The 15065-nt window shown below is 45.3% G+C and overlaps 1 protein-coding gene across 1 annotated transcript in view; it reads left to right on the forward strand.

Moving 5' to 3' along the window:
- The window catches only part of vcana (versican a), a 47963-nt gene that overhangs the window by 28500 nt on the left and 4398 nt on the right, over positions 1-15065 (forward strand). The window contains exons 6-7 of the mRNA XM_074669730.1: positions 12585-12698; positions 12799-12912. Of these exons, the coding sequence (XP_074525831.1) occupies positions 12585-12698; positions 12799-12912 (228 nt within the window). The remainder of the gene's footprint in view (positions 1-12584; positions 12699-12798; positions 12913-15065) is intronic.

Here is a 15065-nt window from a genome sequence, read left to right on the forward strand (position 1 = left end):
AGACCAGTGCTTCATTCAGTGAGTCCAGCACAAGAGCTGAAGGTACATCTTTCCCCATGACAGATGATTTGGATGATTCCACAGACAGCACTTCTGATATCACTGATGAGTCGCTTATCCCAGCAAGTGCTGGTGCAGTGAGTGCAAGCACAGAGTCACCCTCAGTCACAGGTTCACTTGAAACTGAAGCAAGTGAGTCTCCAAAGACAGCAGCAACAGCAGCTTCCTCACTCTACAGTACGGAGAAACCAACCTCAGCATCAACTGGAACAGACAAGACTGCAAGCACAAGCGAGGAAGAGATTTTCCCATCTACACAAATGGCAAGTTCAGCTTCACCTCCAGCAGAAGAGGATAGGACTGGAGGGCAGACAACAGAAGTCCTGACCAAGGCCAGCATAGGTCCTACTGCCTCCTCACTGGTTAGCACAGAGAAACCTACAACATTGCCAGTCACTGAACTAGACAGCACTGTCACAGAGGGTACACAAGGTTCCTCCACATCACCCTTGACTGGCAAAGCGGAGCCAAGTTATCTCCTGACTCCAGCAGAGGAAGAAGGCTCAGGGCTCCAGACCCAAACCATGTTCACTGAAACCCCCCCTGTCACAGCTGAATCATCAGTCTCCAGCACAAGCAAAGCAGCTACAACAGTGTCCCCAGGGGCTTCATCCACTGCTTCAGATGATGATGTTAGAAGTGTCAGTGGGGAAACTGAAACAGTGCAGACCAGTGCTTCATTCAGTGAGTCCAGCACAAGAGCTGAAGGTACATCTTTCCCCATGACAGATGATTTGGATGATTCCACAGACAGCACTTCTGATATCACTGATGAGTCGCTTATCCCAGCAAGTGCTGGTGCAGTGAGTGCAAGCACAGAGTCACCCTCAGTCACAGGTTCACTTGAAACTGAAGCAAGTGAGTCTCCAAAGACAGCAGCAACAGCAGCTTCCTCACTCTACAGTACCGAGAAACCAACCTCAGCATCAACTGGAACAGACAAGACTGCAAGCACAAGTGAGGAAGAGATTTTCCCATCTACACAAATGGCAAGTTCAGCTTCACCTCCAGCAGAAGAGGATAGGACTGGAGGGCAGACAACAGAAGTCCTGACCAAGGCCAGCATAGGTCCTACTGCCTCCTCACTGGTTAGCACAGAGAAACCTACAACATTGCCAGTCACTGAACTAGACAGCACTGTCACAGAGGGTACACAAGGTTCCTCCACATCACCCTTGACTGGCAAAGCGGAGCCAAGTTATCTCCTGACTCCAGCAGAGGAAGAAGGCTCAGGGCTCCAGACCCAAACCATGTTCACTGAAACCCCCCCTGTCACAGCTGAATCATCAGTCTCCAGCACAAGCAAAGCAGCTACAACAGTGTCCCCAGGGGCTTCATCCACTGCTTCAGATGATGATGTTAGAAGTGTCAGTGGGGAAACTGAAACAGTGCAGACCAGTGCTTCATTCAGTGAGTCCAGCACAAGAGCTGAAGGTACATCTTTCCCCATGACAGATGATTTGGATGATTCCACAGACAGCACTTCTGATATCACTGATGAGTCGCTTATCCCAGCAAGTGCTGGTGCAGTGAGTGCAAGCACAGAGTCACCCTCAGTCACAGGTTCACTTGAAACTGAAGCAAGTGAGTCTCCAAAGACAGCAGCAACAGCAGCTTCCTCACTCTACAGTACCGAGAAACCAACCTCAGCATCAACTGGAACAGACAAGACTGCAAGCACAAGTGAGGAAGAGATTTTCCCATCTACACAAATGACAAGTTCAGCTTCACCTCCAGCAGAGGAGGATAGGACTGGAGGGCAGACAACAGAAGTCCTGACCAAGGCCAGCATAGGTCCTACTGCCTCCTCACTGGTTAGCACAGAGAAACCTACAACATTGCCAGTCACTGAACTAGACAGCACTGTCACAGAGGGTACACAAGGTTCCTCCACATCACCCTTGACTGGCAAAGCGGAGCCAAGTTATCTCCTGACTCCAGCAGAGGAAGAAGGCTCAGGGCTCCAGACCCAAACCATGTTCACTGAAACCCCCCCTGTCACAGCTGAATCATCAGTCTCCAGCACAAGCAAAGCAGCTACAACAGTGTCCCCAGGGGCTTCATCCACTGCTTCAGATGATGATGTTAGAAGTGTCAGTGGGGAAACTGAAACAGTGCAGACCAGTGCTTCATTCAGTGAGTCCAGCACAAGAGCTGAAGGTACATCTTTCCCCATGACAGATGATTTGGATGATTCCACAGACAGCACTTCTGATATCACTGATGAGTCGCTTATCCCAGCAAGTGCTGGTGCAGTGAGTGCAAGCACAGAGTCACCCTCAGTCACAGGTTCACTTGAAACTGAAGCAAGTGAGTCTCCAAAGACAGCAGCAACAGCAGCTTCCTCACTCTACAGTACCGAGAAACCAACCTCAGCGTCAACTGGAACAGACAAGACTGCAAGCACAAGCGAGGAAGAGATTTTCCCATCTACACAAATGGCAAGTTCAGCTTCACCTCCAGCAGAAGAGGATAGGACTGGAGGGCAGACAACAGAAGTCCTGACCAAGGCCAGCATAGGTCCTACTGCCTCCTCACTGGTTAGCACAGAGAAACCTACAACATTGCCAGTCACTGAACTAGACAGCACTGTCACAGAGGGTACACAAGGTTCCTCCACATCACCCTTGACTGGCAAAGCGGAGCCAAGTTATCTCCTGACTCCAGCAGAGGAAGAAGGCTCAGGGCTCCAGACCCAAACCATGTTCACTGAAACCCCCCCTGTCACAGCTGAATCATCAGTCTCCAGCACAAGCAAAGCAGCTACAACAGTGTCCCCAGGGGCTTCATCCACTGCTTCAGATGATGATGTTAGAAGTGTCAGTGGGGAAACTGAAACAGTGCAGACCAGTGCTTCATTCAGTGAGTCCAGCACAAGAGCTGAAGTTACATCTTTCCCCATGACAGATGATTTGGATGATTCCACAGACAGCACTTCTGATATCACTGATGAGTCGCTTATCCCAGCAAGTGCTGGTGCAGTGAGTGCAAGCACAGAGTCACCCTCAGTCACAGGTTCACTTGAAACTGAAGCAAGTGAGTCTCCAAAGACAGCAGCAACAGCAGCTTCCTCACTCTACAGTACCGAGAAACCAACCTCAGCATCAACTGGAACAGACAAGACTGCAAGCACAAGCGAGGAAGAGATTTTCCCATCTACACAAATGGCAAGTTCAGCTTCACCTCCAGCAGAGGAGGATAGGACTGGAGGGCAGACAACAGAAGTCCTGACCAAGGCCAGCATAGGTCCTACTGCCTCCTCACTGGTTAGCACAGAGAAACCTACAACATTGCCAGTCACTGAACTAGACAGCACTGTCACAGAGGGTACACAAGGTTCCTCCACATCACCCTTGACTGGCAAAGCGGAGCCAAGTTATCTCCTGACTCCAGCAGAGGAAGAAGGCTCAGGGCTCCAGACCCAAACCATGTTCACTGAAACCCCCCCTGTCACAGCTGAATCATCAGTCTCCAGCACAAGCAAAGCAGCTACAACAGTGTCCCCAGGGGCTTCATCCACTGCTTCAGATGATGATGTTAGAAGTGTCAGTGGGGAAACTGAAACAGTGCAGACCAGTGCTTCATTCAGTGAGTCCAGCACAAGAGCTGAAGGTACATCTTTCCCCATGACAGATGATTTGGATGATTCCACAGACAGCACTTCTGATATCACTGATGAGTCGCTTATCCCAGCAAGTGCTGGTGCAGTGAGTGCAAGCACAGAGTCACCCTCAGTCACAGGTTCACTTGAAACTGAAGCAAGTGAGTCTCCAAAGACAGCAGCAACAGCAGCTTCCTCACTCTACAGTACCGAGAAACTAACCTCAGCATCATCTGGAACAGACAAGACTGCAAGCACAAGTGAGGAAGAGATTTTCCCATCTACACAAATGACAAGTTCAGCTTCACCTCCAGCAGAGGAGGATAGGACTGGAGGGCAGACAACAGAAGTCCTGACCAAGGCCAGCATAGGTCCTACTGCCTCCTCACTGGTTAGCACAGAGAAACCTACAACATTGCCAGTCACTGAACTAGACAGCACTGTCACAGAGGGTACACAAGGTTCCTCCACATCACCCTTGACTGGCAAAGCGGAGCCAAGTTATCTCCTGACTCCAGCAGAGGAAGAAGGCTCAGGGCTCCAGACCCAAACCATGTTCACTGAAACCCCCCCTGTCACAGCTGAATCATCAGTCTCCAGCACAAGCAAAGCAGCTACAACAGTGTCCCCAGGGGCTTCATCCACTGCTTCAGATGATGATGTTAGAAGTGTCAGTGGGGAAACTGAAACAGTGCAGACCAGTGCTTCATTCAGTGAGTCCAGCACAAGAGCTGAAGGTACATCTTTCCCCATGACAGATGATTTGGATGATTCCACAGACAGCACTTCTGATATCACTGATGAGTCGCTTATCCCAGCAAGTGCTGGTGCAGTGAGTGCAAGCACAGAGTCACCCTCAGTCACAGGTTCACTTGAAACTGAAGCAAGTGAGTCTCCAAAGACAGCAGCAACAGCAGCTTCCTCACTCTACAGTACCGAGAAACCAACCTCAGCATCAACTGGAACAGACAAGACTGCAAGCACAAGCGAGGAAGAGATTTTCCCATCTACACAAATGGCAAGTTCAGCTTCACCTCCAGCAGAAGAGGATAGGACTGGAGGGCAGACAACAGAAGTCCTGACCAAGGCCAGCATAGGTCCTACTGCCTCCTCACTGGTTAGCACAGAGAAACCTACAACATTGCCAGTCACTGAACTAGACAGCACTGTCACAGAGGGTACACAAGGTTCCTCCACATCACCCTTGACTGGCAAAGCGGAGCCAAGTTATCTCCTGACTCCAGCAGAGGAAGAAGGCTCAGGGCTCCAGACCCAAACCATGTTCACTGAAACCCCCCCTGTCACAGCTGAATCATCAGTCTCCAGCACAAGCAAAGCAGCTACAACAGTGTCCCCAGGGGCTTCATCCACTGCTTCAGATGATGATGTTAGAAGTGTCAGTGGGGAAACTGAAACAGTGCAGACCAGTGCTTCATTCAGTGAGTCCAGCACAAGAGCTGAAGGTACATCTTTCCCCATGACAGATGATTTGGATGATTCCACAGACAGCACTTCTGATATCACTGATGAGTCGCTTATCCCAGCAAGTGCTGGTGCAGTGAGTGCAAGCACAGAGTCACCCTCAGTCACAGGTTCACTTGAAACTGAAGCAAGTGAGTCTCCAAAGACAGCAGCAACAGCAGCTTCCTCACTCTACAGTACGGAGAAACCAACCTCAGCATCAACTGGAACAGACAAGACTGCAAGCACAAGTGAGGAAGAGATTTTCCCATCTACACAAATGGCAAGTTCAGCTTCACCTCCAGCAGAAGAGGATAGGACTGGAGGGCAGACATTAGAAGTCCTGACCAAGGCCAGCATAGGTCCTACTGCCTCCTCACTGGTTAGCACAGAGAAACCTACAACATTGCCAGTCACTGAACTAGACAGCACTGTCACAGAGGGTACACAAGGTTCCTCCACATCACCCTTGACTGGCAAAGCGGAGCCAAGTTATCTCCTGACTCCAGCAGAGGAAGAAGGCTCAGGGCTCCAGACCCAAACCATGTTCACTGAAACCCCCCCTGTCACAGCTGAATCATCAGTCTCCAGCACAAGCAAAGCAGCTACAACAGTGTCCCCAGGGGCTTCATCCACTGCTTCAGATGATAATGTTAGAAGTGTCAGTGGGGAAACTGAAACAGTGCAGACCAGTGCTTCATTCAGTGAGTCCAGCACAAGAGCTGAAGGTACATCTTTCCCCATGACAGATGATTTGGATGATTCCACAGACAGCACTTCTGATATCACTGATGAGTTGCTTATCCCAGCAAGTGCTGGTGCAGTGAGTGCAAGCACAGAGTCACCCTCAGTCACAGGTTCACTTGAAACTGAAGCAAGTGAGTCTCCAAAGACAGCAGCAACAGCAGCTTCCTCACTCTACAGTACGGAGAAACCAACCTCAGCATCAACTGGAACAGACAAGACTGCAAGCACAAGCGAGGAAGAGATTTTCCCATCTACACAAATGGCAAGTTCAGCTTCACCTCCAGCAGAAGAGGATAGGACTGGAGGGCAGACAACAGAAGTCCTGACCAAGGCCAGCATAGGTCCTACTGCCTCCTCACTGGTTAGCACAGAGAAACCTACAACATTGCCAGTCACTGAACTAGACAGCACTGTCACAGAGGGTACACAAGGTTCCTCCACATCACCCTTGACTGGCAAAGCGGAGCCAAGTTATCTCCTGACTCCAGCAGAGGAAGAAGGCTCAGGGCTCCGGACCCAAACCATGTTCACTGAAACCCCCCCTGTCACAGCTGAATCATCAGTCTCCAGCACAAGCAAAGCAGCTACAACAGTGTCCCCAGGGGCTTCATCCACTGCTTCAGATGATGATGTTAGAAGTGTCAGTGGGGAAACTGAAACAGTGCAGACCAGTGCTTCATTCAGTGAGTCCAGCACAAGAGCTGAAGGTACATCTTTCCCCATGACAGATGATTTGGATGATTCCACAGACAGCACTTCTGATATCACTGATGAGTCGCTTATCCCAGCAAGTGCTGGTGCAGTGAGTGCAAGCACAGAGTCACCCTCAGTCACAGGTTCACTTGAAACTGAAGCAAGTGAGTCTCCAAAGACAGCAGCAACAGCAGCTTCCTCACTCTACAGTACGGAGAAACCAACCTCAGCATCAACTGGAACAGACAAGACTGCAAGCACAAGTGAGGAAGAGATTTTCCCATCTACACAAATGGCAAGTTCAGCTTCACCTCCAGCAGAAGAGGATAGGACTGGAGGGCAGACAACAGAAGTCCTGACCAAGGCCAGCATAGGTCCTACTGCCTCCTCACTGGTTAGCACAGAGAAACCTACAACATTGCCAGTCACTGAACTAGACAGCACTGTCACAGAGGGTACACAAGGTTCCTCCACATCACCCTTGACTGGCAAAGCGGAGCCAAGTTATCTCCTGACTCCAGCAGAGGAAGAAGGCTCAGGGCTCCAGACCCAAACCATGTTCACTGAAACCCCCCCTGTCACAGCTGAATCATCAGTCTCCAGCACTAGCAAAGCAGCTACAACAGTGTCCCCAGGGGCTTCATCCACTGCTTCAGATGATGATGTTAGAAGTGTCAGTGGGGAAACTGAAACAGTGCAGACCAGTGCTTCATTCAGTGAGTCCAGCACAAGAGCTGAAGGTACATCTTTCCCCATGACAGATGATTTGGATGATTCCACAGACAGCACTTCTGATATCACTGATGAGTCGCTTATCCCAGCAAGTGCTGGTGCAGTGAGTGCAAGCACAGAGTCACCCTCAGTCACAGGTTCACTTGAAACTGAAGCAAGTGAGTCTCCAAAGACAGCAGCAACAGCAGCTTCCTCACTCTACAGCACGGAGAAACCAACCTCAGCATCAACTGGAACAGACAAGACTGCAAGCACAAGTGAGGAAGAGATTTTCCCATCTACACAAATGACAAGTTCAGCTTCACCTCCAGCAGAGGAGGATAGGACTGGAGGGCAGACAACAGAAGTCCTGACCAAGGCCAGCATAGGTCCTACTGCCTCCTCACTGGTTAGCACAGAGAAACCTACAACATTGCCAGTCACTGAACTAGACAGCACTGTCACAGAGGGTACACAAGGTTCCTCCACATCACCCTTGACTGGCAAAGCGGAGCCAAGTTATCTCCTGACTCCAGCAGAGGAAGAAGGCTCAGGGCTCCAGACCCAAACCATGTTCACTGAAACCCCCCCTGTCACAGCTGAATCATCAGTCTCCAGCACTAGCAAAGCAGCTACAACAGTGGCCCCAGGGGCTTCATCCACTGCTTCAGATGATGATGTTAGAAGTGTCAGTGGGGAAACTGAAACAGTGCAGACCAGTGCTTCATTCAGTGAGTCCAGCACAAGAGCTGAAGGTACATCTTTCCCCATGACAGATGATTTGGATGATTCCACAGACAGCACTTCTGATATCACTGATGAGTCGCTTATCCCAGCAAGTGCTGGTGCAGTGAGTGCAAGCACAGAGTCACCCTCAGTCACAGGTTCACTTGAAACTGAAGCAAGTGAGTCTCCAAAGACAGCAGCAACAGCAGCTTCCTCACTCTACAGTACGGAGAAACCAACCTCAGCATCAACTGGAACAGACAAGACTGCAAGCACAAGTGAGGAAGAGATTTTCCCATCTACACAAATGGCAAGTTCAGCTTCACCTCCAGCAGAAGAGGATCGGACTGGAGGGCAGACAACAGAAGTCCTGACCAAGGCCAGCATAGGTCCTACTGCCTCCTCACTGGTTAGCACAGAGAAACCTACAACATTGCCAGTCACTGAACTAGACAGCACTGTCACAGAGGGTACACAAGGTTCCTCCACATCACCCTTGACTGGCAAAGCGGAGCCAAGTTATCTCCTGACTCCAGCAGAGGAAGAAGGCTCAGGGCTCCAGACCCAAACCATGTTCACTGAAACCCCCCCTGTCACAGCTGAATCATCAGTCTCCAGCACTAGCAAACCAGCTACAACAGTGTCCCAAGGGGTATCATCTACTGGGTCCACTTTCACTACTTCTTACTTTCATATGTCTTCACCCCTGAACATTCCTAGTGTAGCTTATATTTCTCCAAAGGATGATTCAACCTACATTGACATGGAAGGTTCTGGTTCTTCAAGCAATGAAAATGATTTGGAGTCAAGTTCAGATGGATCTGGTTTTGAAGGATCAACTGAATTTAGTCGCACTTCTTCAGGTGAATTCACTTCTTTCACAGACGAGACTGAAATAGATGACTCCTTTAGATCAATTGATACTCTTAGCACTGTATTTTCGACTCCGTCAAGTACAGTTTTTACTGAGCAATATATCATCCCATCTCAAACACCACAGGGCAGTGGGGCCTTCAAGGACGATGGAACGGTTGACGATGATGATGTTAAAATTGATTCTCAGTCATCCTCATCTTCATTTTTTCCAGTCACAAGTTCTCCCATCATAACCAGCACTTTACCAGCAACAACAAAAATAAACTTTGATTCTACTAATGAAACATCAACAACACGACCAGCCCCTACATTCACAGAGGACAAACTTTCTGGTCACTCAACCGCTGAGATGACTACCTCAAAACCACCAGGGATTGAGAGTACCTCTTTTGGAGAGGCAACAGGTGAAACAGAAACTTTTGTTTCAAATACACCAACCTTGGATATTATTTCCTCTCAAGAGGTTGAAAGTTCTATCCACACAGAAAGCCCTACCATTGATGAATCCACAGAGACTCCTGATTTGAAACCTGCTGATACTATTGTTACTGTGGCTGAGCACATAATGGAATCTTCCCATACCGAGGTATCCCCCCTTTCAACTGAAGCATCAGTTGGACAACACACTACAGGAGACTTTGTCACAACAAGTTCCAGTAGTAAACAAAAAAGTGACGATTTCATGACACTGCCAACCCCCTTTCCCTCAATTCTTTATCATAGTGTAACAGACCAACAGGTTGTGATTGTCACTTCGAGTGGTAGCCAAGCAAATACGGACTTAACTGAACTTACACCTACGATGGTCCTACACACTTCTAAGCCATCAACAAGCAAAACAATTATATTTACAGAGGAAACAAACAATGAAGATGACCTGTTTTCTACAGTTACAGAAAGTTTAAGGGAAGGTGGCTCCACCACAGAGCTTCTCATTAAAGACAACACTATTATTGATGTAGATACCATCTCTATGGTATCCTCTTCTTCCTTTTACCCAACTATCCAGACAGAGGAAGCTGGAGGCGCCACAGCAGTTACAATGACACAAAATTTTGTAGTGACAGAAGATTTAGAGGGGTCAGGGACAGATGGTGCGACATCTTCCCCATTGACTTTGAATGCAACCTCAGCCAAAGATTTATCATTAGCGCCAACATTAACACCAGCATCCCCTTATTACTTTTCCACCTCAAAAACATCCACTCTTGAAGGTACATCTGGTAGAGGGACATCCAGTGAAGAACCAGTCACACCAGAGGCCGCCCTAGCAACTGCTGTGTCCACTAAGTCAAGCTCTGAAAATTTATATTATTCTACTACACTGCATACGCTCTTTCCCATTGAGACTAGTACCAAAACAACTCCAGATCTCATTGGAGATGATTTATCAGGTGAGGACACTGATGCTGTTGAAAAGTCTGCTGATGAGCTCACCACTTCCTCATCTTTCCCATCTGAAACATTGACTGCAAAATCTGATACAAGCTCAGTCACTCTGGTGTCCAGTGAGGAGTACATGGTCAGCACAGCTAAGGAAAAAGGAGAAACCACCTTCTCTCCAATTACAGCCGATAAGTCCACAGGTTATAGTACAACAGAGGAAAACTTAGGTGTAATTATTTCCACCCAATCTACTGTACCTCCAGCGTCTGTCACATCACAATACCTTGAGCCAACTCAACCTGTCAAAGTGAAACCAACTGATGATGAAAGCTCTGTCATTGAAATCACAGAGAACATCTCAGTTTTATCTTCAGATGAATGGACGGAAACTGGAAAACAAGTAACAACTACTGTTTCTTCAATCTTAAGTTCTGTGAGCCCTACTATTGCCCATGAAAAAGCAATAACCTCAGAGGTACAGAATGCATCATTGACTGTAACAGTTTCATCACTTACCGATGAAGAAACCTCAGCCTCTGCACATGAAATTAACACTAGAGATCACATCAAATCCATGTCTCCACAAATATACACTTTTACATCACCAGTGCCTCCTGTACAAAGTACAATGAAGCCTGGAGTCATGGTCAAGTTTGTCACCACCTCTGTTCCAGAGCCAGATACAACGCCATCTGATTTGTCGTTTCAGCAGGCCAGATCAGAGATTACATTCACTCATCATCCCAACGCTGACATCTCTGAGAAAACTGTCTTGTCAACAACCAGCCCAATGTTACCTGGAGAGGAAATAACTAAACACATGGATTCTGATGAGCTGACAACCTCGATTGGAGTTGGTACCTTGCCACAAGAAAAAAAGACAGAGATATTACCAGGCCAATCAGCTATAATGATAGAAGTTACAACTCATGCTTTAAGTTCCCACAAGACAGATGAATCAGAGTTCTCCACAGGGACACAGCATCCCGGGGCTCAAAACACAACTCCAAAATTCGAGGCTTTCGACTCTTCAAGATCTGGAGAAGAACAGACTGCTGCTGTTGTGACTGAATCCCCAGCAGATAGTTCATTTGAACCAACTCCGGTAACAACAACTTCATTTTCAATGCAAACAAAAAAAAATCCAACTCCAGTTGAGTCTTCACTGTTCAGCACTGGAAGCCCAGTGATGAATTTCACTACAGATGCAAGCTCATCTGGAACCGAAACTATATCAGAGGAAGATGGAAAAGATAAGCCCAGGGTTGATCAGACACCAAGTGGCGAGAAGACTGAACCAACTCCAGATACAGAAATGGAGTATAGAGATTATGGTACAGATTATCCCCCAGATTATGATGCACTAAACCCTAAAGTGGTAGAAGGAGCTCCACAACTCATTGAAAGTACAACACTGAAAGGAGTGACTATTTTCACAACAATACCACCTGCTGCTTCTTCAACATCTGAGGGTCATCCTGCTGACTCAGTGAGCAGTGGTGAGAGTAGCTCAGAAGAAAATAAAACAGTGTTGCCTGAAGTGTCAAGAGAAGCTATCACTGTCTTGCCCTCTCCCTCCGCTCCTTTCGATGTCACATCCTCTAGTTCTGACAGGGGTTTAGATAGCATTAGCAGCTCAGAAGAAAGCACGTCCACTGTTGGCACTGTTAAACTCCATGGTGATGAGGTTGAGAACACAACTTCTGAACATTTATCTGTTACAACTAAGTCACCACTCATTATGAGCACCAAGGGTGAAAATGGATCCATCAGCTCTGAGAGTGAGTCTGTCAGCTCTGAAAGTTTGTCTGGAGAAACAACATCTTCAGAGGAATCACATTTCAGTGGCATAGAGAATCAGTCCCTTGCCCTGGATGAAATCAAGACTGTGTACAAGGTAGATACTACCACAGCTTCGAAAATAGAGTCTGTTAGTATGGAAGATGGTTCTCCTCCCCCTGTGTTACCTGTAAGGGACCATACAGAGTTCACTACGACAACAACCCAGGAACACGACCAGCCAGTGTTTGTTACAACCACAGCTCCTACTGTGTCATCACTTCCTGAGGAGAATACTAAACCCGGCGACTTATCTACACTTCAACCATTTACTGAAGGAGAAACATCACAGAAGGCAGATGAAACAACTGTGCTTCCCAGCTTAGACTTTGGTCACACTATCATTGGCGAGGCTGTTGAAATTCCAGGTACTTTTCTTTGAAATGCTTTGATAAGAATACTACCAATTAAGAAGGCGTAAGAGTATTTTAGTCCTAAAAAATATATTTTTTTTTCTTTCTGTATTATTTTTGTTTATATACAGAAGGTAACCCATGTACAGAAAACATTTGTCTGAACGGAGGATCTTGCTACCAGAGAGGAAGCCTCTATAAATGTAAATGTGCTCCTGGGTACAGTGGCGATCGCTGTGAAACAGGTAGGCCACTGTGTTATAAGATATCCTAATGAAATCTCTCTAGTTTTATTGCACTTCCATTTAATTAATTCTGACTTCTCTTTTTTTTTTTTTTTTACAGATATTGATGAGTGTCAGTCAAATCCTTGCCGCAATGGAGGTACATGTGTTGATGGGCTGGCTTCCATCACATGTGTGTGTCTTCCAAGCTATGCTGGGGTGTACTGTGAGGAGGGTAAGTTTGTGATTTATGTCTCAAATTCTTCATTATTTTTTCTAAGTTTCTGAACATCAGATTGACTAATACTTTTAATTTCATTCATGTTGTTACTTGCACAGTGCACTTATAAATACCACTCTTTAGTCGTCTCATTGTGTTAGGTAAGGATTATGCTAAATAGTGACAGTAGTTATAGGACAGCAGTATTAAGAACCATCAAACATTAGCACTCATGGGCTGGATGACATAATGTTACCACAGTAGAAGCTGAGACTTCAACGTTGACATGACGTTTCATGTAATCACTCACCTGAACCCCTTGGATGTCATCTTTAATGCTGTGTTACTTAAAACATACTCCTCTTTTAATTTAAATGAGTTAAAGACACAGAGACAGTCACATATTTTTCATGTGAACTGTTTTAGACAATCAGTTATTCACAACATATATGCCAGACTGTAAATCACTTTTTATCTTGAGCACAGAAAAGTAGAGAACACAAAGGTATTCCAAAGCAATGTGTTTTTATTTAGGGCTCTCCAAGTATAAATATATACATTTCTTCACAAGCCCCCATACGCCTGTGCTTTAACCCAAGTTTCCCTCTTGTGCCACATTTTCAGTCCAATTGTTGTGAAGCCAGGCATCACGTTTCTGGGAGGATTTCTTATGAACAATGTCTACACCCTAAATTTGGTCAGGATCACTCATGGGTGAATCACACCCAGATTGTGTACTTAGACTCAGCTGCTGTCTTCAAAATGATGCCAGAAGAGAGAAAGGAAAAGTAGCTGAAAGAGGCTCAGCATGGGGAGTGGGAGTCATTTTTTCTGTTCATTTCAGAAGCTAAGTGGGAGTCAAATGAGAGTCAATGATGTTACAAAACAAAAAATAATACTTGAGTTCAGATGTATGGAATCCCAAAATATTCATGATTAAATAAATCAAAAATTTTTTTGAAATAAATACCATTTTGGTAAATAATAGACAAAAATATCGTATGGCAACTAAATTGAAAATAAGGCAATATGATTATGAAATACTTTTTATTACTCTTTAATATCTACTTATTATAATTAATAATTTAATAATAATCAATTAAACTATTTTATACTTTTAAAAATATTTTCTTTTTTTAATCTACATGCTTTTTAAAAATGTAAATAAATAAATAACATTTTTCACAAAGTCAGTTTTTATTTCATGATGACCTTTTCAACAATGGCCTTTTTATTTCATCAGAATGAATTGGTCTATCAATCAATTAGTTTAAGGGGGGTCTAACTACAGACCGTCACTCTCAGCTGCTTGAAGAGCAACTCTGAAACTGACTTCTCTCCTGCAGCCATTCTGTCTCAAATGTGTCACGCCTGTTTTCAGCTTTTTCAGTTTTCTTAGCATTAGTGATAAGTCTCCATGTCTGAATCAATACTGCAAGTGCTGCTGCAATGTCTGTGTGAAGGATAAGCTACTCACCCAACTGGCTCCTCCTTTAAGCTTTGGTTGACAGACCAAAATATAATGCTGAAAAAAATAAAATGAAAATAAAATTGGAAAAGGACAGCATGGAATAAAAACTGACTTTATGAATCTTTATAAATAAATAAATATATATATATATATATATATATATATATATATATATATATATATATATATATATATATATATATATATATATATATATATATATATATATATATATATATAAGAAGTCATTTTTCAAAAAGTGTGGAATTATTAAATTAATCATTATGAACATTTAATAATGATTTGATACTAAAGAAAACTTAAATATATTTGATAGGATTATTGACATATTTGCTGCGGATGTGGCTTGAATTATTATTTGACCAAAATACCTCACCAACGCCTCTTTTCAACTGCCACCATCTCTTTTATCAAGAGATTTGAATTTGTATTTTCTTTTTACAGCTGCAAGGCTGCATCTCATTGATGCCTCAAAAGCTGATAAAAAGACAAGTAACACAGAAAACAGAAGTCAGCTTAGCAGGAAATTAGCAGATTTAAGTTGTTCTTGGGGTTTTCACCCAATGTCTCATTGTTTACCTCCACATTTCTAAAGTGCTGGGGTGACTTCTTCTCCATAATAAATCAATTACTTGTTGTTAGTTTATCTTGTGCATTGTCATTGGTCAGAGATAAA

The sequence above is a fragment of the Halichoeres trimaculatus genome, unplaced genomic scaffold, assembly GCF_033239565.1.
Source record: "Halichoeres trimaculatus isolate MK-OKI-2021-1 unplaced genomic scaffold, fHalTri1.1 fHalTri1_scaffold_5, whole genome shotgun sequence".
Classification (NCBI taxonomy): domain Eukaryota; kingdom Metazoa; phylum Chordata; class Actinopteri; order Labriformes; family Labridae; genus Halichoeres; species Halichoeres trimaculatus.